Source organism: Acomys minous (genome assembly GCF_964271855.1).
Source record: "Acomys minous genome assembly, chromosome: 6".
In the NCBI taxonomy this organism is placed as follows: Eukaryota; Metazoa; Chordata; class Mammalia; order Rodentia; family Muridae; genus Acomys; species Acomys minous.
Genome location: NC_140487.1, coordinates 117,904,770 through 117,925,718, shown reverse-complemented (window position 1 = coordinate 117,925,718; position 20,949 = coordinate 117,904,770). Strand labels below are relative to the sequence as shown.

At 54.5% G+C, this 20,949-nt stretch overlaps 1 protein-coding gene across 13 annotated transcripts; it reads right to left on the bottom strand.

Moving 5' to 3' along the window:
* Positions 1 to 3,383: 3,383 nt before the first annotated feature.
* Positions 3,384 to 20,949, bottom strand: ARHGEF19 (Rho guanine nucleotide exchange factor 19). 13 transcript variants are annotated; one of them, XM_084786447.1, is made up of 19 exons: positions 20,799 to 20,949; positions 19,670 to 19,969; positions 19,400 to 19,511; positions 17,754 to 18,388; positions 14,197 to 14,643; positions 13,546 to 13,833; positions 13,286 to 13,394; positions 13,142 to 13,218; positions 12,674 to 12,936; positions 11,583 to 11,743; positions 11,348 to 11,500; positions 11,039 to 11,168; positions 10,102 to 10,176; positions 9,926 to 10,015; positions 9,615 to 9,775; positions 6,138 to 6,296; positions 5,781 to 5,860; positions 4,116 to 4,220; positions 3,384 to 3,794 (listed from the first exon to the last, which is right to left on the bottom strand). In XM_084786447.1, exons 5-19 carry the CDS (start codon positions 14,612 to 14,614, stop codon positions 3,637 to 3,639), a joined length of 2,427 nt encoding a protein of 808 aa, XP_084642573.1. In that variant the 5' UTR covers positions 14,615 to 14,643; positions 17,754 to 18,388; positions 19,400 to 19,511; positions 19,670 to 19,969; positions 20,799 to 20,949; the 3' UTR covers positions 3,384 to 3,636. The 13 variants fall into 13 exon arrangements, with proteins under 13 accessions (XP_084642573.1, XP_084642579.1, XP_084642582.1 ...); XM_084786453.1 differs by lacking the exon at positions 20,799 to 20,949 and adding an exon at positions 20,339 to 20,606; XM_084786456.1 differs by lacking the exon at positions 20,799 to 20,949 and adding an exon at positions 20,339 to 20,606 and having other exon boundaries at positions 19,670 to 19,847.

Sequence of the window (20,949 nt, the reverse complement as noted above, 5' to 3'; positions counted from 1 at the left end):
AGAGGGAGGAAGAAGAAGGAGAAAAAGATCAAGCCCAGTGATGACCCATGTGGCCATCACGTGCCTCCTGACTACATGAGCCGGGGACTGTTTACCTCTGCGGTGTTCTCGCCCAAAGCCACAGCAACTTCTGCTTCGTCATGAGAAAAACATCAGATACACCCAAATTGCAGGATCGTCTACAAAATACCGACCAGAATGCCTCAAAATTGCCCAGGTCAGGAAAAACAAGGAAAAACTGTGGAGCTGAGTCAGACAGACAAGGAAGTGAGAGGGTGGACAGAAGAGGGCACGTGTGGGCTTTGGGAAACCCAGGCGCTGTGCAGCTCCCAGTCACGTGGGTGCAGTGGCGAGGGGCACCACCCGGACTTCAGGGCAGATCCAAAAATGAAAACTTAAAACACAAAACCAATTCTGGTGCTCAGAATGCAGCTCAGCCGGGAGGGCTTTTCTCTCGCACAAAGCGGTGTGGTCCAGCCCCAGCATCAGATAAACCTGATATGGTAGCACATGTCTGCACTCCTGGCACTGGGAGGTGGAGGCAGGAGGGTTGGGAGTTCAAAGTCATCCTGGACTATATAGGGAGTTTGAGGCTAGCTTGAGCTAGCGACCTTGTCTTAAAATAAATAAATAAATAAATAAATAAATAAATAAATAAATAAATAAGGGGCTGGAGAGATGGCTCAGAGGTTAAGAGCACTGCCTGCTCTTCCAAAGGTCCTGAGTTCAATTCCTAGCAACCACATGGTGGCTCACAACCATCTATAATGTGATCTGGTGCCCTCTTCCAGTATGCAGGTGTTCATGCAAGCAGAACACTGTATAGATAAATAAATAATTTTTAAAAATCAAAAGAAAGCCAGGCATGGTGGCGCATGCCTTTAATCACAGCACTTGGGAGGCAGAGGCAGGCAGTGGATGGCTGTGAGTTCGAGGCTGGCCTGGTCTACAGAGCAAGTCCAGGACAGCCAGGGCCGTTATACAGAGAAACCCTGTCTCAAAAAAACAAAACAAAACAGAAAAACCTGGGGGAAGGGGGAGCCCAGTTCAGGTCATCCTTGGCTACACTGCGAGTTTGAGCTAGCCTGGACTACATAGCCCTGTCTAAAAAACACCAACGAAACCAAAGTGAGACTGGAGTGTGGCCTTGGAGGTAGAGGGAATTCTTCGAGAACAGAACAGGCGGCAGGAAGAAGACAGACCACCCCACATTCCCCTAAAGCCTTGGTCCCCCATTCCTTCCTGGTCACCCATGGCTGCACCCACTAATTCTGTTCCTCCCCCTTCTCCTTTTTAGGGGAAGCAGAGTCTCACAACATAGCTGTGGCTGTCCCGGAACTCACAGAGATCCTCCTGCCTCTGCCTCTCTAGTGCTGGGATTAAAGGTGTGCGCCTCCGTGCCTGGTCCCCTTCTCTAAGCTCTGAAGAAGGCCCTGGATCCCAACTGTTCACACTTAAGTGCCCCAGGCTCTGCACTCTCTGGGTCAGCAGGGGTGCCCCCGGCATCCAGTTATACTTAAAGACGCAGGGTAAGCCGGGCGTGGTGGCGCACGCCTTTAATTCCAGCACTCGGGAGACAGAGGCAGGCGGATCGCTGTGAGTTCAAGGCCAGCCTGGTCTACAAAGTGAGTCCAGGATGGCCAAGGCTAAACAGAGAAATCCTGTCTCGAAAAAAACAAACAAAAAACCAAAAAAACAAAAACAAAAACAAAAGACCAGGGTAGACCCCACCCAGCCTGGTTTTCAGCCTGTGCACCACATGGCTTAGTGTTATCATTTGGATCTAAGTGTTCCCAGACACCGAGGTACTAAAGGGTCACAGCCTGAGGCAGTGTTTGGAGAATGGCAAGTCCAGCTGGGAGGTGCTAGGTCATTGGAGTATGCCCTTGGGGGGATATAGAGACTCTCCCTCATCTGCCAGGCATGCCCGCCATGAATTACTGGGCTGCCGTAGGCCCAAAGCACCACAGCCAGGTGGCTCTGGACCGAAACCTCTGGAGACTCAAAGTAAACTTTTCTTCTTCTTAAGTTGATTATCTCAGGCATTTTGTTGCAGTAACAGAAAGCTACTACACTTAGTAGGGCCTATCAGCACACGTTTGCCCTGGATCAGTCCAGAAGAAACCACGGACCCGAGCTGGTCCAGTCACAGAGAATCCTAGAACTCCACCTGGGGATTCTGATCGTTTTCTTCCATGCTGGGCGCCCTGTAGAAGCCTTTGGAGGATGCTACTGGTAACAACCACAATGAAGAGATAGGAAGAGATAGGTGTTCGCTGGCTGCTGGTCCAGCCTTGCCTGAAGCTGTTTCCTTCCTCACTTTTGTTATGAGATCTCTGATGAGCTACAAAATCTGTAATGTATTTTTATGTTCTTATTCTGGAGACTTACGGATATTACCTTTGGTTTTGTTTTCATTGTTTTCAGACAGGGTTTCTCTGTGTAGCCCTGGTTGTCCTGGGACATACTCTGTAGACCAGGCTGGCCTTGAGCTTAGAGAGATCTCCTTGCCTCTGCCTCCTGAGTGCTGAGGTTAAAAGTTGCACCACCACTGCCTAGCTAGTGTTAGCTATTTTAATGTGTATGTTGGGTGCTGGAGAGGTGGCTTGGGGGTTAAGTGCACTGGCTAGGACCTGGCTTTGGTTCTCAGCACTCACATGGTGGCTCACAGCTATCTGTAACTCCATTTTCAGGAAATCTATTGCCCTCTTCTTCTTTTTCTTTTTCTTCTTCTTTTTTTTTTTTTTTAAGATTTATTTATTATTATGTATACAGTGTTGTCTGCTTGTACACCTGCAGGCCAGAAGAGGGGATCAGGTTACATTATAGATGGTTGTGAGCCACCATGTGGTTGCTGGGAATTGAACTCAGGACCTTTGGAAGAACAGGTGGTGCTCTTAACCACTGAGCTATCTCTCCAGCCCTCTGTTGCCCTCTTCTGGCCTTCTCAGGTACTGCATGCACTGTGGTGCACATACCTATGCAGATAAATCTAAAACCCAAACCAAAATGTTTTAAAACAACGATCCAAAACAAAACAACAAAAACACAGAATAAGTATGTCCATAGATGGTTTTTCCAAGCCTGTGATAGGGAGAGAGTCTGGGTGGACCTCAAATGAGTCCACAGGCTTACAGCCGGAGGCAAAGGACACGCAGTGGGACCAGGATGTACCTGCAATTGCAGCTCACTAGCAGCCACCAGGTACACGGAGTCAAAGAGCAATTCTCTCCTGAGACCCTGATGGGGCCCAACATGACTCCACCCGAAGTTCAGCCTGGGAGGCTGATTTTAGAGCTGGGCTTCTGATCTACAGTTGAATAGTTTCAAGCCCCCCCCCCCTTGGGGGTGTTTTCTTGGCACAAGCCGGAAGAGGCAACTACGAAAACTCATGGAGTCACTTTAATGTTCAAGCCTGCTTGGATCTGACACTTGGAGGAGGAATGTGGCAGGTTAACACACAGCCCCACTGCCCTCAGAGCACCAGGAGACAGGTGACAGCAGGAACAGCCAGCACACTCCAGGCGGCCTGGGGCGTATTTACAGAACTGTTACGAACCAGCACCCGCAGAGAAGGCCCCAGACACACAGAAGCCCGCCAGCACCGGAGCAGACCCAGCCAGGTCCCAAGGAGCATCAGGCAGGCGGGTCTCCCAACTTGCTGCTAGCATTGGTGACCCTCTTGTTCTCTCGAAGGTTGCGCAGTCGAGCGCTGAGGCTGCTGATTTCCTCCACGTGGGCCTGTGGCACCCACCCCTTCTCACCGTCAGCCAGGCGCACACCCTCCAGCCAACCTAGGAACGCACAGCAGTCAGTATCAAAGGGCTGCCGGGCAGGCCTGGGAGGGAACACCTGGGCCTGATGCTAGCCTGGGGCCAGGTGACACTACTATAGCGTCACCAGCTCCTGGGAAGGACCCCCTACTCTCTGAGAAGGGTATTTTCCACTCTCCTCCATCACTCTCCATTCTCAAGCAGGAAGTTCCTCCTCTGGTCTAACCAGATTCCTACATGCTGTGGCTGACCATGCACAACCCCCCCACCCCACCCCCGCGACAGGTTGGTCATCTATCTACCCCTGCCTCACAAGGGCTGTCGGGAAGCTTTGGTTCTCACCATCGCTGGTCCGGGTCTTCACTGCCAGGATGTCTGTCTTCTCCAAGGTTAGCTCATCAGGCTGTAGGGCTTTGTAGGTCCTCACACATTGGACCTGGGGGCGGTCTGAGAGCCCAGAGAGGGTCCAGGTCAGAGGTAGGAGGCAGTGAGAAGAAAAAAATAGGGGAGGGGGTAGGGGTGGAGGGGTCACAGTTCCTCCTCTGCCCATCCCAGGCATGAGACTCTGGCCAAAGGCACTGGCCTCCCCAGATCACTGCAATACCTTATGTTGACCTCTTAGACTCCCCACAAACCGCAGATGCCCACCCCATGCTGCGGCACTCCTCTGCATGTGTCTAAAGTTCCAAAGACCTCTCAAGACCCACGAGACACTGACCGCTCCGGCTCACCTCACCACCCAGCCCGCTTCCCTCTCAGGCTCTGCAGCCCCAACCACACACGGCTGCTGTGGGCCCCGAGCCACGGATGCCTTCTGCAAAGAGGATCTCTCTCCACCCTCGGGACTGTTTCCCAGTGGCCTCTGCTGACCACCTGTCTGGAGTAGGAGGCTTGTCCTCAGCCTGAGTGGGACTCAGAGCTCAAGGCAGAGAATCTGTCGCATTCTAGGCCTCATCTTTGTGACAGAGCAGAGGGGCAGGAGCATTGCAAACCAGTTTGAGCTGGGTGTGGTGGTTCATATTTATAATCCCAGTACGTAGGTAAACTAAGGCAGGGGGTTCGCTATGAATTCAATGCCAGCCTAGGCTACACAGCAAGACTCTGTCTCAAAAAAAAGGAAAGAGGGAAAGAGGGAGGGAGAGAGGGATGGAGGAAGGAAGTGAGGAGGGAGGGAAGGAAGGATAGAGGGAGGGAGGGAGGGAGGGAGGGAGGGAGGGAGGGAAGGGGACCAGGTCTGGCCCAACTCCAGCTCTTCTAGCTACTGGCTGTGTGACCTTGGGCAAATCATGTAATTTTTCTGAGCCTCAGTTTTCAGAGATGTGAAAGAGTCTAGCAACAACCTCACCATGAGGAGTAAATGAGAGTCTAGTCCCCAGCCTCACCCACAGCACGTGCTCGCTGGGAATGTGTCCTCCTGCCCATCTCAGACCTATAGCCCGCCCCGCGCCGCTGCTCAGACACCTCCCATGGCTACCTCCTGCCCATTGCCAAGAGCCTCTCCAACTAGACGTAGCCTGGCTTGCCAGTCTCATATCACACCAACAGAGCTGTCTCCATCCCAAAGGAGCACCCCCCTTCATCCAGCTACCACCATGATGTTAAACCCACCCCCACCCCCTGTATACACCAGGCCTATCTTCTTTATTGTTGTTTTTTTGTTTTGTTTTGTTTTGTTTTGTTGAGACAGAGTTTCTCTGTGTAGTTTCTGCTATTCTGGGCTCACTTTGTAGAGCAGGCTGGCCTCGAACTCATAGCGATCCACCTGCCTCTGCCTTCCTGAGTGCTGGGATCACAGGCATTATCTTCTTTGTAACTGACACAGACAGACAAACAGACAGACAGACAGACAGACAGACAGACAGCTGTGGGCCCCAGACCCAGCTATGTCTAGGCAGGAGGACCCAGACTTGGCCTCTCTGGCTCTCCCTTTCACAGTCTGCAAGATGGCTTGCCTGTGCCTATGGAGTCAGCCTGTGCACCTTGCCCACAGATGGCTCTGGGTCCTACCTTCTCCATCCCAGATGACCTCCTTGTCCTCCTGGGGGCTGGATGGACGCAAGGCTGAAATCCACCGTTGCTTCTCACTTCTAGGGAGAGGGAGGTGTGGTTATAACAGGCCAGGTACAGTGTCCCAGAACAGGGTTGGGAACGAGAGCTGAGAGAGAGCTACGGTTCGGTCCAGACATCCTGGGTTATGTGCAAGGCTCCAGGCCTTTACCCCGACACCCACTGCTTCTCTGGCCACTCCGGCCTCCTGCCACTTCCTTGATGGAGGGGCACAGAGGCTGGCGCCGCCTGCCAGAATACATCCACTGCTCTGCCCACCCAGCCTTGCACTCTGCCCCAGGGGTTTGGGGTGCTCACTCGGTACGCGCCCTCAGCAGCAGCTGGTGCCTGGCACGCTGCCCATGCAGCAGCCTGAGCAGGAACACATGGCCCGGGATGCCCTGCAGCTTCAGGCTCAAGTCTCGAACCTGCAGCTCAGCCATGTTGGCATGGACGAAAACAGCGAACTTCCCAAGCCTGGAGGACAGACAACAGAACAGGATGGGTCCATGGAGCCCAGGTGCTACCCCACAGAGCCACCTCAGGGACCAGGTGAACTGACAGAGGCTCTTCCAGGCCTGGTTTCACTGGGCGCCATTTCCCAATATCCAGTACAGTTTCTGTCAGGGAACAGAGCTGAGGAGGCTGAGGCAGGAGGATTGCTGTGAGTTCGATGGCTTGGGTCTCTGCTGGCAGAAGGTGATAGAAGCTCCACCCCCACCCCAGTGCGCTCTCCACATCTTTCGGCACAATTCTCTGCCTCCAACTGACTAACTCCCATGAGGCTTTGCACCAAGTCGGAGCCTGGTGCTTCTGGGCCTGTTGGGGCTAAGATACTGGGAGGTGAGGCAGGGCCCAGATTTGTTACCCTAGCTCAGAAACAGGGCCCAGCTCTCCCTGCAACACTGCACTGTACATGAGGCCTGCCGGCATGTCCACCTCCCTACACACACACACACACACACACACACACACACACACACACACTAAAGTAGTGGTTCCCAACCTAACCTAATGCTGGGACCCTTTAATACAGTTCATCTTGTTGTGATGACTCCCCAACCATGCAATTATTTCGTCGCTATCTCATAACTGTAATTTTGCTGCTGTTATGAATCCCGATAGAAAGATCTGGGTTTTCCAATGGTCTTAGGAGACCGCTGTAAAAGGGTTGTTCATTCGCAAAGGGTTCAGGGCCACTGCGTTAAAAGGCACAGGTCCCTCCTTCCTCTGCCTCCCTGTTCTGTCATCTGTCCATCCGGAAGCACCTGCCCCCTCTTGGCCATCTACGCTCATCTGGACAAAAGCTTCTGGTCCCTCCCACCACTTCACCCTCCAAACTGGCCAGGGTCAGAATGTCACCCCACCCCCACCCTCAGAACCAGCCCAGGCTCGACTATGACTTCAACATCCGCACCATCTTCCTGTCTTTCTCTCTCTTTGTTTATTTATTTATTTACTTAGAGGCAAGAAAGAGCTCACTCTGTAGCCCTTGTAGCCTAGAACTTGCTAGGTAGACCAAGCTGGCCTCCATCTCTGTCTCTGCCTCCTGAGTGCCCTGGGACTATAGGCTGCTGCTCTGCCACAACTTTTCTCTCCCAACCATTTCTCTGCACAAAACTTTTTTTTTTTTTTTTTTACTTTTTTTACACAAAACTCTTACTCTCTCTTCAAAACCCAGCTCAAGGCCTGGAGATAGCTCAGTGGTAAAGAGCACAGCACGTGTTGCTCTTCCTGAGGACCTGGGTTCAGTACCCAACACCCACATGACCGATCACAACAGCCTGTTACTCTAGTTCAAGGGGACCTGATGCCCTCTTTTGGACTCTTTGGGCATTATACACACATGGTAGTGCACAGACATACATGTGGGCAAAACACCCGTGCACATACAATAAATCTTAATTAAAAACAAGACCAAACCCAACTCCTAAGTCTCTTTCTCTGGCAACTTTGCTCATTTTTAGCCGTGGTTACCTTAGCACATCTTTCCATTAAAACAACCGCCTGTAACTCCAGCCCCAGGGCCCCCTACATCTCTCGCCTCGGAGGGCACCTGCACATATCCACAGCCAGACGTGTAATTAAAACAAACCAAAATGACAACATGGCAGCTCATGCTCGTAATCCCAACACTCAGGAGTCTGGGTGTTTAAGTTTGAGACAAACCTGGACTATGTAGGGGGGTTCAGGTCAGTATGGAGTACAGAGGGAGACCCTGTCTTATCAACAACAAACAAAACAAAACAAACAACCCAGCTGGGGCTTAGTGATGCCCGCCTTTGATCTTAGTGCAGGCAGATCTCTGTGGGTCCTAGGCCAGCATGCTCTACACAGTCAGTTGCAGGCCAGCCAAGAGTTACTTTAGTGAGACCAACCTCAAACCTAAAATGTTCAACAACAACCACCAACAAAACAGACAAACAAAAACAGTGATGCGGTTATCAAGATATGTGTCCACGGGCATAGGGTTCCTGTGGACAGAGAACAAATCTCATTCATGTTCCCCATCAGCCAGCACACGGCCTGGCGCATTGCAGGGGCATGTTACTGACTGAACAGTCAGCTTAAGATTTTCTCTTAGCTTAAGATTCTTCGGGCTGGCCAGATGGCTCAGTGGGAAAAGGCACTTGGTACCAACCCTGGTGACCTGAGTTCGATCCCCAAGACCCACATGAAACAAGAAGAGCAGTGACTCCTACTAGTTGTCTCCTCTGATCTCCACAGGTGCACTGTGATGTCACACACACACACACACACACACACACACACACACACACACACACACACACTACAATACTAGAGCTAGGCAGTGGTGGCGCACACCTTTAATCCTAGCATTCAGGAGGCAGAGGCAGATAGATATCTAAGTTCGAGACCAGCCTGGTCTATACAGAGCAAGTTCCAGGACAGCCAGGTCTATTACACAGAGAAACCCTGTCTAGAAATGCACCCCACATCCTAAATTTAAAAACAATTTCCAAGGGGCTGGAGAGATGGCTCAGAGGTTAAGAGCACTGCTGGCTCCTCTTCCAAGGGTCCTGAGTTCAATTCCCACAACCACATGGTGGCTCACAACCATCTATACTGAGACTTGGTGCCCTCTTCTGGCCTGCAGGTGTACATGCAGGTGAAACACTGTATCCATAATAAATAAATAAATAAATAAATAAATAAATAAATAAATATTTCCAAAAGACACCTTTCCTTTCACTCCTTTCCCAGTGTTGTACCCTGCCCCCTAAACTTTTCCTTTTCATCCTCCTCACTAGGAAAGTCAGAGCCGTGGACGCTCTCCATACCGAGAAAAGCAGAGCACGGCAGGGCAGTAGGTAACAGTCTGGGGTCTGGCCATCTCCTGGCTCCTTTACTTGCTAGGGCCCTGACCTTGAGACTGACAAGGGGACCTGTTGGCCCAGTGAGAGACCCCTTCCGAACAGAGAGGAACAGTCTATGCAGCATACCAGGGGAGCACAGGGGAGCTGCCGAGCATACACAAGCACTTGCCGTTTACCTTCATGGGACTACTGGCAGATCTGGCTGGGCCTGTCTGTGCGTCTCATCTCTCCCCTAGGCTCAGAGCAGGGGCAAGTCTCCTGCACACAGTCTACCCCCTCAACGCTGCCTGGTAGATGGATCTGCCTCTATGTTTTTGTTACAGTGCCCTCCAAGGCCCAGGATACCCTGCAGCTCAGCCCGGTACCAGCAGAAGCTCTGAGGTACCTGGAGGCAAGCCCTGCACAGGAGACAAAGGATGGACTCTCTGGTCCCCTAGGCCTCTCCCACCCGACTCACTCCTTCCTCCGGGACAGCAGTAGGCAGTCATTGAACAGGTGAAGGTAGACAGCCTTGCTGGACAGCTTCAGCTTGGCAGGCGGGGCGGCGGGCAGCGGGGCCAACTCCACCAGCTCCCCGTGCCTCACCAGCCAACGGGCCTGTGAGATCAGCGGGAAGATCTGGAGAGACGGGGTAGACAGTGGGGAGGCTGGTGAGGCAGGGGTGCCGGGTGAGTCCAGAGCAGAGAAGGGAGGAGATGGGCGGGGGTGACCCTTGTCCTGCCCCCCTCCTCTCCTGCCCCCCCACCCCCGGAGATTGCTTTCCCTTACCTTGCCCTCAAAGTGGATCTTCTTGCTCAGATGAATGAGTTCCTCCGTCCTCTTCATGGACTGCACGCTGGCGTTGCATTCCTGCACCAGCTGGGGGTGGAATGAGGGGGTATTTGGGCTCCCACCAGGGGAAGGGGAGGCCCCCAGGAGCCCACAGTTCTGGCCCCTGAGCTCACCTCCTTGAGTGCATTGAAGGCCTTGGTGGCCATGTCCTCATCTTGGGAGCCGGGTGCCGTCCGCTTCAAGATGTTCTGGGAGGAGAGAGATAGCTTCTTGGGTGCTGTAGTCACTAGTAAGGTGTCCACTAGTTAGTAACCCCTAACCCATGTTCCTATATGCCACCCTATTGAAACTCATTGGGTCGGCCAGACGTGGTGGCGCACGCCTTTAATCCCAGCACTCGGGAGGCAGAGGCAGGCAGGTCGCTGTGAGTTCGAGGCCAGCCTGGTGTACAAAGGGAGTCCAGGACAGGCAAGGCTACACAGAGAAACCCTGTCTTGAAAAACCAAAATGAAACAAACAAAACAAAAACAAAAAAGAAAGAAAGAAAAAAAAAAGAAAAGAAGCACATTGGGTCACACACACAAAAAGACATGAGAGTAGGAGGAGGGCCACCTGGGAAGAGGCAGGAGGCCAGTGGGAGGGGGACAAAAGGAAAAAAGGGATTGAGCATAAATGACCCGTATATGTATGGAAATGTTACAATGAAAATTAGTGTGTGCCAGGTGGTGGTGGCACATATCTTTAATCCCAGGCTACACAGAGAAACCCTGTCTCGAAAAACAAAAACCAACAACCAAACAAACAAACAAAAACAGCCACAAAAAATAATTCCCAGTACTTGGGAGGCAGAGGCAGGCGGATCTCTGTGAGTTCGAGGCCAGCCTGGTCTACAGAGCAAGTTCTAGGACAGCTAGAGCTATTACACAGAGAAACCCTGTCTCGTAAAACCAAAACCAACCACCCCCCTGCAAAAAAATCAGAAACCTATTGTGCACAATTAATATATGCTAATAAAAGACGATATAACAACAAAACCAGATGCTCTGGAAGGTGTCAGACCACCGGTGGCTGGCTACCCTCTTCCACCCCACCATTAGTGAAGTGAGCTACCTCCACCAGCATCTTGAGGCGGGTGACCCTCTGGAAAGGTAGGATGAGAAAGGAGGTGAGGGGCAGCCGCTGGCACACAGGAGACTCTTCTAGGCGAGCCAGGATGCCGGGGAACTTGGGGTTCTCTAGGCTAGACAGTGGGCAAAGTGTGCTGTCACAGGCGGGACTCTCGGCACTCCTGCCCCATTCGATGGGTCTCACACAGAACTTCCTCCCGGAAGCCCTCGCTTCAGAGTGACCCTACTCCACCCAGTCCTGGGCACCTGCCCAAGCCACCCCCCACCCCCACCACCGCAGAGCCCCTCCTACAGCAGGCGCTGGTAGGTGCGCTCCTGATAGGCTTGGTTGGTGACGTAAGGCAGGTAGACCCGGCGGAAGGCAGGGCAATGGTGCAAAACCACGTCGCACACGCTGAAGCGCAGCACATCGGCCTCTAGACGCTGTTCCAGGTCATGAAGAAACCTGCCGGGAGGGCGAAAGTCAAGAACTGCACAACTATGGACCTCTGTCCCCCACTCTTAGCCAGGCCAGGTCACTCCCTCACCTCTCACTGGTGCTCTTGACCTCCGGCAGTTTGGAAAATAGCCACTGCTTTTCCTGAGCCCCCAGACATTCGCTCAGCTCCACGGAACCTAAGAAGTGGCCCACAGCCACCGACAGGCTATGGATGTACGAGGCCTCTGAGGTGATCAGCTCAAATTTGGCCTGAGGGAGGGTGGAGGCCAGGTTGTAAGAGCAAAGTCAGGCCACCCGAGACCAAGGTCTCAAATCTCCCATCAAGAGGCAGCCTCTGTAGGCACCACTTCCCAGTCCCTTCTCAGCCCTTGCAGATAATCTGGCGCCAGGTGGGGCTCGGGCGCGCCCGAAGTCGCCAGCTGACAAGCTCGGTTACGGTAGGTCTTCCCTTAGGGCCTGCGTCGTTCCTGGCACTTGGCTACGCCCGCACCTGCCTTAGCTAGGGTCTCAACCGTCGAGGGTGTTCTCAATGGCCCCGCCCCTGTGTGCCTGACCCAGTTCTAGACCCCACCCTCTCCCCCGGCTCCCCCAAGCCCTCGTCAACCCCAGTCAACCACCTCCTGTCCGTCTCCCCCGCTCCCCCCCCCCATCCCTCCTGCCTTACAGAATCCTTATTTTCCCAGGTCCTCCCATCCACCCCTACGAAGTCCCAGACCATCTGCATTGGCCCCGCCCCGTCGTAGCCTCCGCCCCTCCACTCCAGTCCTGGCTTCCCAGCCAGCTTCTAGGAGCCTACTTTCCCACATCTTCTCACCCATCCTTGGCTTTGACGGTCCCTGGACCTGGTTGAGTGGCCAGATCTACTTCTGCACCCCGCCCCCCGTCATAGGCTCCTCTCTCCGTGTTATACCCTCCTGGCTTTTTCTCCTGGTTCCTCAGCCAGGCTTTCCTTCCCAGGTGCCCCCCACGCCCGACCCACTCTACAAACTAACAGCCCCTCATCTCCCTCGGATCCCCATCTTCTGCTTTAGCTCTCATCCTATCCTAGGCTCTACAGGCTACCCTGCTGGGCTCCGAAGTCTTTCCCCCCCCCCCCTCAGATTCTCCCACCCTTTCTCCACGTTGACAGCCCCTTATTCCTCATGGGTCCTCTCGCCTGCCTCTAGCCCCGCCCCTCACCTCCTGCAGTTTGCAGTCGCGCAGGCTCAGCGTGGCCAGGACGCCGCTGCCGCGCACGTCGGGGATGTCCTGCCACAGCGAGAAGGTGGAGCCTCGCGTCGAGCGCTGTGCGCGGAAGGAGCTGCTTGGGGAGAGGTTGGCGCGCGGTGGCCCGGGCCCCTCCTCTGCGCCCTCCGCCCCGTCCCCGGGGCCCTCCTCCTCGCGCTGCTGCCGTCGCAACTCGCGCGCGCTGGCCACGTCGCTGTACTCCTGGTAGAGGACAGCTGGGCGGGGTGGAGGTGGGAACGGAAGCTCATTTACCCACACCAGAAACACTTATTGGGCACCGACTGCATGCTAGCCCACCTACAAGTCACAGGTAGTGAAATTCTCTCCCTTGCACGCTGTCTCTACCTCCCAGGTCCCCCAGAGCGGGTTCCCCAGTTTTCAACATCCCGGCTCCTTCCCCGTTAACCCCTCGGCACGTACAGTTAAGGAGGAAGCGGGACTGGCGCCGCTCAGTGGCGCTGCTGGGGTCCTGAGATGGCTTTTCGTGCGTATCCAGCCTAGGAAAGAGTGTCAGGATCTCTTTGCATCACTGCCCAACCCGAACCCCAAGACAGAGGTGTGTACCTGGGCTCCAGCAGACCACCGTGGACCTCATTTGGATCGACAGGTGCCGGCAGCGACGCACTGTCCACCCTCATCTCCGCTCTTCGGGATTCCCTCACAGGCACTTTCCCTAGAGAAAACAAGAGCTGGGAGTGGGCGCTCCAGAAAACAACGCAGGGCAGCACCCAGCTGATCACCTGAAGATGTTAACACGAGTGGGTAGGCTGTACTCTGCCCGCCTGGTTCAGGGTGCCCTCGCAGCCTGGGAAAATAGCTGGTACCTTCCTGGGTGGCTGCAGCACCTGAGGCTGAGGTTAAAGCCCTGGAGGCCGTGCTGCGTCCCAGGCGCAAGGAAGAATGAAGCCTGGTCATTAGCTCTGAGGCTGAGAAGCGCCTTCGCTCCTGCGCCTCAAGGACCCCTCTGATGTTTCCAGAAAACTCCTGTGGCCTGGGCTCTTCCGTACACAGAGCCTGTTCCTGCGCAGCCCTGCCAGTCTCCAGAAGGCCTGTGGAGGTCTCTGTGCCGCTGCTGCCGGTGGCCTCATTATGGTACACTTGCATCTTACGCCCTGGGGGTGGGGAATAAATTAACAGCTGTCACTCACTGGAGTCTGTCCCTTCTTCCTCCATGTTATTGTGGCATGACCCTGAACATCAAACATGAGGTCCGGGGGGGGGGGGGGAGCAATGGGATAACAAGAGCTTTACAAGGAGAACAGAGGGCCTGGCTGCAGAGGGCAAAGGGAACAGGGGCTGCCAGACTGATTATGTAATGTTGGCAAGTCACTTGGGCCCTATGAGCCATCTTTCCCTTGTCGCTAAAACTTGCCCTGTCTTTTGGGGCATTCTGGAGTTTAAAGGGTTCAAAAAGAGCCACCTTGTCCCTCCCCTTGCTGCCCCCAAGGGCCCCCCCCTCCACCAGGGTGACTCACAGGCTGACTTCCTCTCTGAGCCACCGTGGCTGGCCCTGCGCTGGGGCTGTGTGTGCTGAGAGCTCCAGGGTCCCATCAGAGTTGGAGGCTGGGCACCAGGACAGTGGGGCCAGCTGCCAGCCCTGCTGGGCCTCATCCCTCCACTGGTGGAGATATGGGTATCGAGGCCTCCTGAGGACGGCAGCCATAGCAGTCCTTGGAGGGGGTCAGGGGTCGCCAGGGACCAGCGGCTACCAGGAGCTTGTAGCTCCTCTGGAGCGATGGGGAAAAGGTCCACACACACTGGGCTCGGAGGCTGCAGGGTGGGCAGCTCCACAAAGGACAGGCTCTCCTGCTGGCACACGGCTACTGGGCGGCGGGGAGTGCCAGATGGTCCAGCCAGGTGAGGCTGGAGGGTTGCAGGTGGCCCACAGTCCATTCCTCCTTTGCTCTGCCACCCTCCTGGACCTGCAGGGGAAAAGGTATCAGACCCACACAGATAGTACAAAAGAGAGGGCAGGTGGGCCACCATGTCCTGGAGGCCTGGACAGACCCTCTTGTCCACGTACACACAGTTACACAAACTCACATGCCTATTTAGTAGTCACCAATATTAACCAGCAGTTAGTGAGTAAGTAAGACCCACGTAGCATCTCATTTTACCCTCCATCGACCCCAGGAACTGATGTCGGAAGGAAGAAGAGTGAGGTGCAGAGGCGGTTATCTGCTAAACAGTAGAGCCAGCATTCCCACACAGGCAGGCATCACGACTCCCGAATCTGTGTTTTCGGCCACCTTGTACATTTCTCCTTATACACTGACACATGACATGTTGTCACACAAACTCATGTTCCAACACACAGCCACACATTTTCTGGATAACTTGAAACATTCCCTTACTTTTGTTCTGTTTTGTTACACAGGCTTAGATGTTTTCTCTCAGTGACACACACACACACACACACACACACACACACACACACACACACACGCTTCCAGGTACACACACACACCAGGATGCAGATACATACGGCCCCCCAATGTCCTTGCTCTGAGGTCATCCACCACCCCCTTTCACACGCAGACTTGAGGCCTTCATGCTGAGTGATGCCTACACACTTGCCAGGCTGGCTAGGAGGTCACAGACTGTCAGGCGGGCCACCACCCAGATTAGTCCCTCCCAGGGTAGAGCCGGGAGATGCCCAATCCCTAGTTTGAGATGACAGAGGGGTTTATCCCCACCCCAGCTCCCAGACACTGGATCAAGCCAGGCAGAAAGGGCCGCTTCCGGGCACGACGCCATCCCCAGGCAGTTTGCCAGTACCTCAGGGCAGGATGATCAGCCCAGAGGTTCAAGACCCTCCAGCTTCCGCCCTGGGCCCTCTGTGGCCTCCCTCTTGCCCCTCACCTCTTCAGCTGAAGCTGCAGCCTGCTGCTGATGCTGCCTGCGAGCTCCCGGCAGGGGAAGCCCTGTCTCTGCCCAGCTGGCTGGGGGAGATCCCACCCAGACAAAGAGTTTGATTCATCAAACCCTGTGGTGAGGCAAAGAGAGGGAGGGAGCAGGCAGCGGGCTGGGGCTGGGCGGGGGCCTACACTTGCCCGGCTGCTTTGTGGGCAGTCTGGGCAGCAAGGACCCCTGCACAGAGGCCCCTTGGGCCAAAGGGGCAGTGCCCAGTCTGGCAGAAATAAGAGGGAGACCCAGAGAACTAGCGGCCCTGGAGACAACAGCTCAGGAGCCAACTCCGAGACCGAAGAAGAGAAGCGACAGAGGCTGAGGACGCTTGAGACCCAGACACAGAGTGAGACTGAGAACCCTGAGAATTGCAGACAGGTCCAGATACTCAGGCAGATGGGAAGTTCAGAAAACAAACAAACAAACAAACAAAAACAAAAGCAGGGAGACCAACGAACAAATAATAGCGCAAACCCAGTGGGGTTGCCAGTCTGGTGGGAGAGCCAAAAAACAAAAGCAGTTATAATTTGAGTTGGCAAGAAACAAGCCACAGGCGCTAACACGGTGTGGGGCTGGGCCCAGCCCGAACTGAGTACGCCAGGAAGGCTTCCTGGAGGAGGTCCCAGTTAACTGTTGTAAGGCTAAAACCCTCAAGGACCCAGCACAAAGAGATGGGGCGCTAATCCCCAGCCTGAGGCAGAGACAGTATCTGGGTGGATTCTGTAAAGGACAACTGGGTCTCTGCCCTGCACCCCAGCTGCTTCTCCCAGTACTCCTGGCCTGGAAGGGTTGAGGAAAAGGCTGGTTTTTCCTGGGGGGTGGTGGTGGTGTCAAACAACAGCTCCCCAAAACAACAGCTGTACCTCATCCCTCCCTTTGTCCCTTACGTCTATAGCGCCCACCTGGGCAAGTCACTCTGAACCTCATGCAGCAAAGTAGGAGAGTTGGTATTCATTTCCTGTCGCTAATCAACAGCGGTGCACAGGAGGTGCCTCAAGGGCATGGTGGGAGCTTTGTCACTGATGATAGGCAGTCCCCTGAGTGTTGTTACTTCCTCAGTCTTTGGTGGGGGGCTGGGGGTGGCTTGGGCCAGCAGCCAGTGGTAAGAGCAAGTGGGAGGGCACACTGTTAGCTTCTGCCCACCACACAGGTCTCCTTTAGGTCAAAGTACTACATACCCTGGCTTAGAAGCCCCTGGGGAACAGGAAATGACCCTCCCCTCTACCACCCATGATTTATAAGGCAAAGTAAACAAAACATCAGAACTTAAGTCCTCAGAGGAGAAGCTTGGGGGAGCAAGCACGAAGGGGCCCTGCAGGAGGGCTTTCTGGAACACAGGATAAAGCCTGGGAGTGTTAGGGGGGGTCTGCTTCCTCCGCGCGCTCAGGCCCAGGAGACACAGGAACAGCCAGTAGCTTTTTAGGATACAGACCCCCGCCCCAACCTTGATGTTGGTGATTTGGGTCCAGAGCTGGGTTTAATACAGTGTAGCACTTCTCTGTTCATATAGGAAACAAAAAGTCTAAGTCTCAGGCAGTACTGGCTGCAGGTGGTTGGGCACCCAGATGTGATCGCTCAGAGGCGAGGGTCACTCTGGAAACCAGGTTTGAGGTCCTATGTTGACACTGACCGGCCCTGTGGCTTTAGGCAAATTATAAGCCCACTCTCCTGGTCTTGGTATCCTCGTGTGTCAAGTGACCTGAAGGTCCCCCTGAAGCCTCCTCTATGAGACCTGTGTCATAGGTGTCTCTGCAGGCTGAGAAGATTTGGCAGAAGCCAAAGACTGGTCTGTGCAGGGGCACTTCTAGATAAAGAGGTCAATAGGCAAAGCATCCCTAGACACTGCTGTTGTCTGGGACAGCACCTTTGGCCCCCAGTACCCAGCCCTTCCTTCCCTGCTTAGTGCCCTTGGCTTCCTGCTCAGAGGAACAGGGACCCTGCCAGAATCCCTTGCTCCTTAAGGGACGAAACCTTGTTGGAGGTCATGGCTGAAGAGGGGCTTTCAAGCCGAGCAGGGCCCCAGGAAGCCAGGAATGGGTTGAAGCCAGAAGCAGCGGGCAGGCAGCACAAAGGACTCCCTCGGGACATAGCAAGGGGAGGATGGGCTGCTGACCCAGGGCCCTACCTCAGCCAGGGAGCTCCTCCGTCCAGCTGCTGGTACAGTCCAGGGCTCCAGGCCACCCTAGGGGCAATGGGGTTGTAGCCAAGTCCTCAGAGGACCATGTCAGCATGGCTCCAATGCTGGGCAATGCAAGCTCCTGGGTATTGTGTGGGCCAGGGAGGGGGGAGGCGAGGGTGAGGGAGCCTCGCAGAGGCAGGCGGCTGTCTCGACGTGCCTGCTCCCCGCCCCCCTTCCCCAGAACCGGTTTGGCCAGTCGGGTACAAGAGGGGGCTGGAACAATGGGAGCCCTATGCCTCCCAGAAGCTCCAAAGGACCCCAGACAGCTGCCTAAAGATGGGGTGAGCTGAGTTCTGCTCCTAGGAGGTCGGCCACCTCACATTCTTGGAGCTTCTTAAATTCTGGTACAGGCAGGGACTTTGTGGGAGTGGAGGACATCCTGGAAGCTTCGCAGAGGAACCTCCAAATCTGGAACCCTTTCTCAGGGATTCTGGGACCTCCTCTGCCCCTCTGGGAACCTGTCGCACATCTGTAAATTGGGAACACTCCGCTGCATGGCTAGGAGACATAAGTCCCTCTTGAAAGTTAGCCACCTTCTGGATGGCCGCTCCATCATGGCCACTTCTCACAGTGACACTTTCCTGCTGGAATGACCAGCCTCTAAGTCTCCAGCAGCTGCCTCCCCGGTGAAACCTTCCATTGTCCTGCCTACTGGGAGTTTTAGTAAAGTCATTGACACAGCTGAAGTCAAGGCAGCCTCCATAAGGGTGGAGGTGGGGGCAGAGAGGTGGTCCATACTATGCCAGACACGAAACTTTGACAAGCCTTTGGAAAGGCACAGCTGCTTCCTCCCAGAGCCATGTGTGTGAGCGAGCACCTTGCAATTGCCAAGGCAGTGCTATTCCTAGGAGCATATAGTGCCGAGATTACAGCGAGCATCACCACAGCTTACACAGTGTTGGGGGGTTGAGCCCAGATCCTCTTGTATGGCAGGCAAGCACTCTAAAGCTGAGCTGCATCTCCAGGCCCCTAGCTAAAGCCTTCTCTTCCTCTTCCTCTTCCTCTACCACAGGCCCCGCTGAGCTTCATGCCCAGAGCCCAGTGAACCCTCCCACAGTGTGTCCTTCAGCTTCTAATTGATGACCTTAAGCTCAGAATGGATTCCCCTACCCCACCTGAGCACCATTACACTGTGAGAAGACACTGCCCAGAGTGAGTGGGGGCGATACAGTTATATCAACATTGCACAGAGAACAGGAAGAAGGGGGTGTGGAGAAAAAAAAAAAAACGCTAAATATCTTGTCCTCCCAAGAGCCACTGCCCTGACCCCTAGCTGGAAACCAGAGGGCTTGGACCTTGGGGCTGGGCGGGAGCTCTCGAGAAGCTCAGGGGACTGTGCCTCTGTCGCATCGGGTCGTGTGGAGCAGGCCGACTCTCCAGAGCAGAGAACCTTCCCTAGCCCTCTGGAAATTCAAGGTAAAAGGGGGGTGTGTCGTGGACGGGACCAAGCGGAAACTATTCTAGGAAATCTGGCCAATGGCTGCTCCACTCCAGAGGGCGGGGCTTGAAAGAGCTGAGTCTAAGCATAGGGCCGTTTAGGGGGCGTGGTCAGCCGGGTATGGGTGGGGCCACAGTCGGAAGGTCTTACTGACCTAAAGCAACGCCTCTTGGTGGACCGCCCGGAGCTCGGTTGACCTTTGTAGGTACCTCAGCAGGCACATTCCACAGCAGCCAGACTGCCAGACTCAGGAAGATCAGAAGGAGCTGGGGAAAGAGACCAGAGAACGATTGATTAACCTTAGCAATCTTTGTATTTAGTTTTGTTCAGACAGAGTCTTTTATGTAGCTCATTATGCAGCCCAGGCTGGCCTCGAGCTCAGTATGTAGCTAAGGATGACCTTGGCCTTGGACTCTTCTTTTACCTCCGAGACAGGGTTTCTCTGTGTAGTCTTGACTGTCCTGGACTCACTTTGTAGACCAGGCTGGCCTGGAACTCACAATGATCCACCAGCCTCTGCCTCCCGAGTGCTGGGATTAAAGGCACGCACCACTGCCCGGCGACCTTGAACTCTTGACCTTTTTGCTTCCACCTTCTGAGTGCTTGATGACAAGCATACAGCTTGACAGTGAATTTTTTGAAAAATACTTGGGGCTGGAGAAATGGTTCAGAGGGTAAGAGAACTGGCTGCTTGTGCAGAGGAGCTAATGCAGGCAAAACCCTCCTACACATAAAAATAATGAAAAATAAAAATTTAAGTAAGATTTGTTTTACGTTATATGGGTGTTCGCTTGCATGCACGACTATACACCACGTGCATGCCTGGTATCCACAGAAGCCAGATGAGGGCGTCGGGTCACCTGGAAAACTGGATTGCGGAGTTGTGAATGACCATGCGGGGTGCTGGGAACTTAATCCGGGTCCTCACAAGAGCAGCCAAACCTCTTAACTACTGAGCTGTCTCTCCAGCTCCTTGGCAACAGATGCTCACATCGACCTTGTCCTATACTGTATCTCCTCCTACAGCAGATTGGCCAGCGTCAGAGCCTGAAAGCAACTATGTTTGTAAATCCTAGACCGATGCTCAGCCTACCTTCAAGGGGATGACGAAGCCAGATGCATGGCCAGCTGTTCCCAGTAGTTGAGGGTGAGTTCCCTTCACGTGTGGTGAAATGCCTTGGACTTGGGGGTCCTACCCTCCCTTAGAAAGTTGGTCCTGCGGCTTCAACCCAGGAGACTCTGAACAACTGTAAACTAGACAGACCCAGCTTCCTGCGGTTCCAGCTGGTCCCTCAGCTGTAGTCGGAGCCTCTTCGGATCCAGGCTCAGTGCTCCTCCTCTTCCAGGCTCAGCACCTCCTCCCCTCCCGGACTCATCACCTCCACCCCTCTTCAGGCCCCTCCCCCTAGGCTCAGCACGCCTCCAAGGCAGGCTCCACCCTACATAGGCTTAGCTCCCCGCCCTTCGAGGCAGGGGCCCTGCACCTCCCAGGCAGGCTTTACCCCTCTAGGACTTAGTACCCTGCCTCCCCGCCCAGAAAGGCTAGCTCTCACCCAGGCTTAGCGAGGTGTCCCTGCGGTCGCTCCTCCACCCTTCTCCGTGCTTGGTGGGTCTTCCACCTGCAGGGTGTGTGTTGTGTGCTTGCACTGGATCAGGGCCAGATGAAAGGCACAGGTACCAGCGTGAAGTTGGCAAAGCCACTCA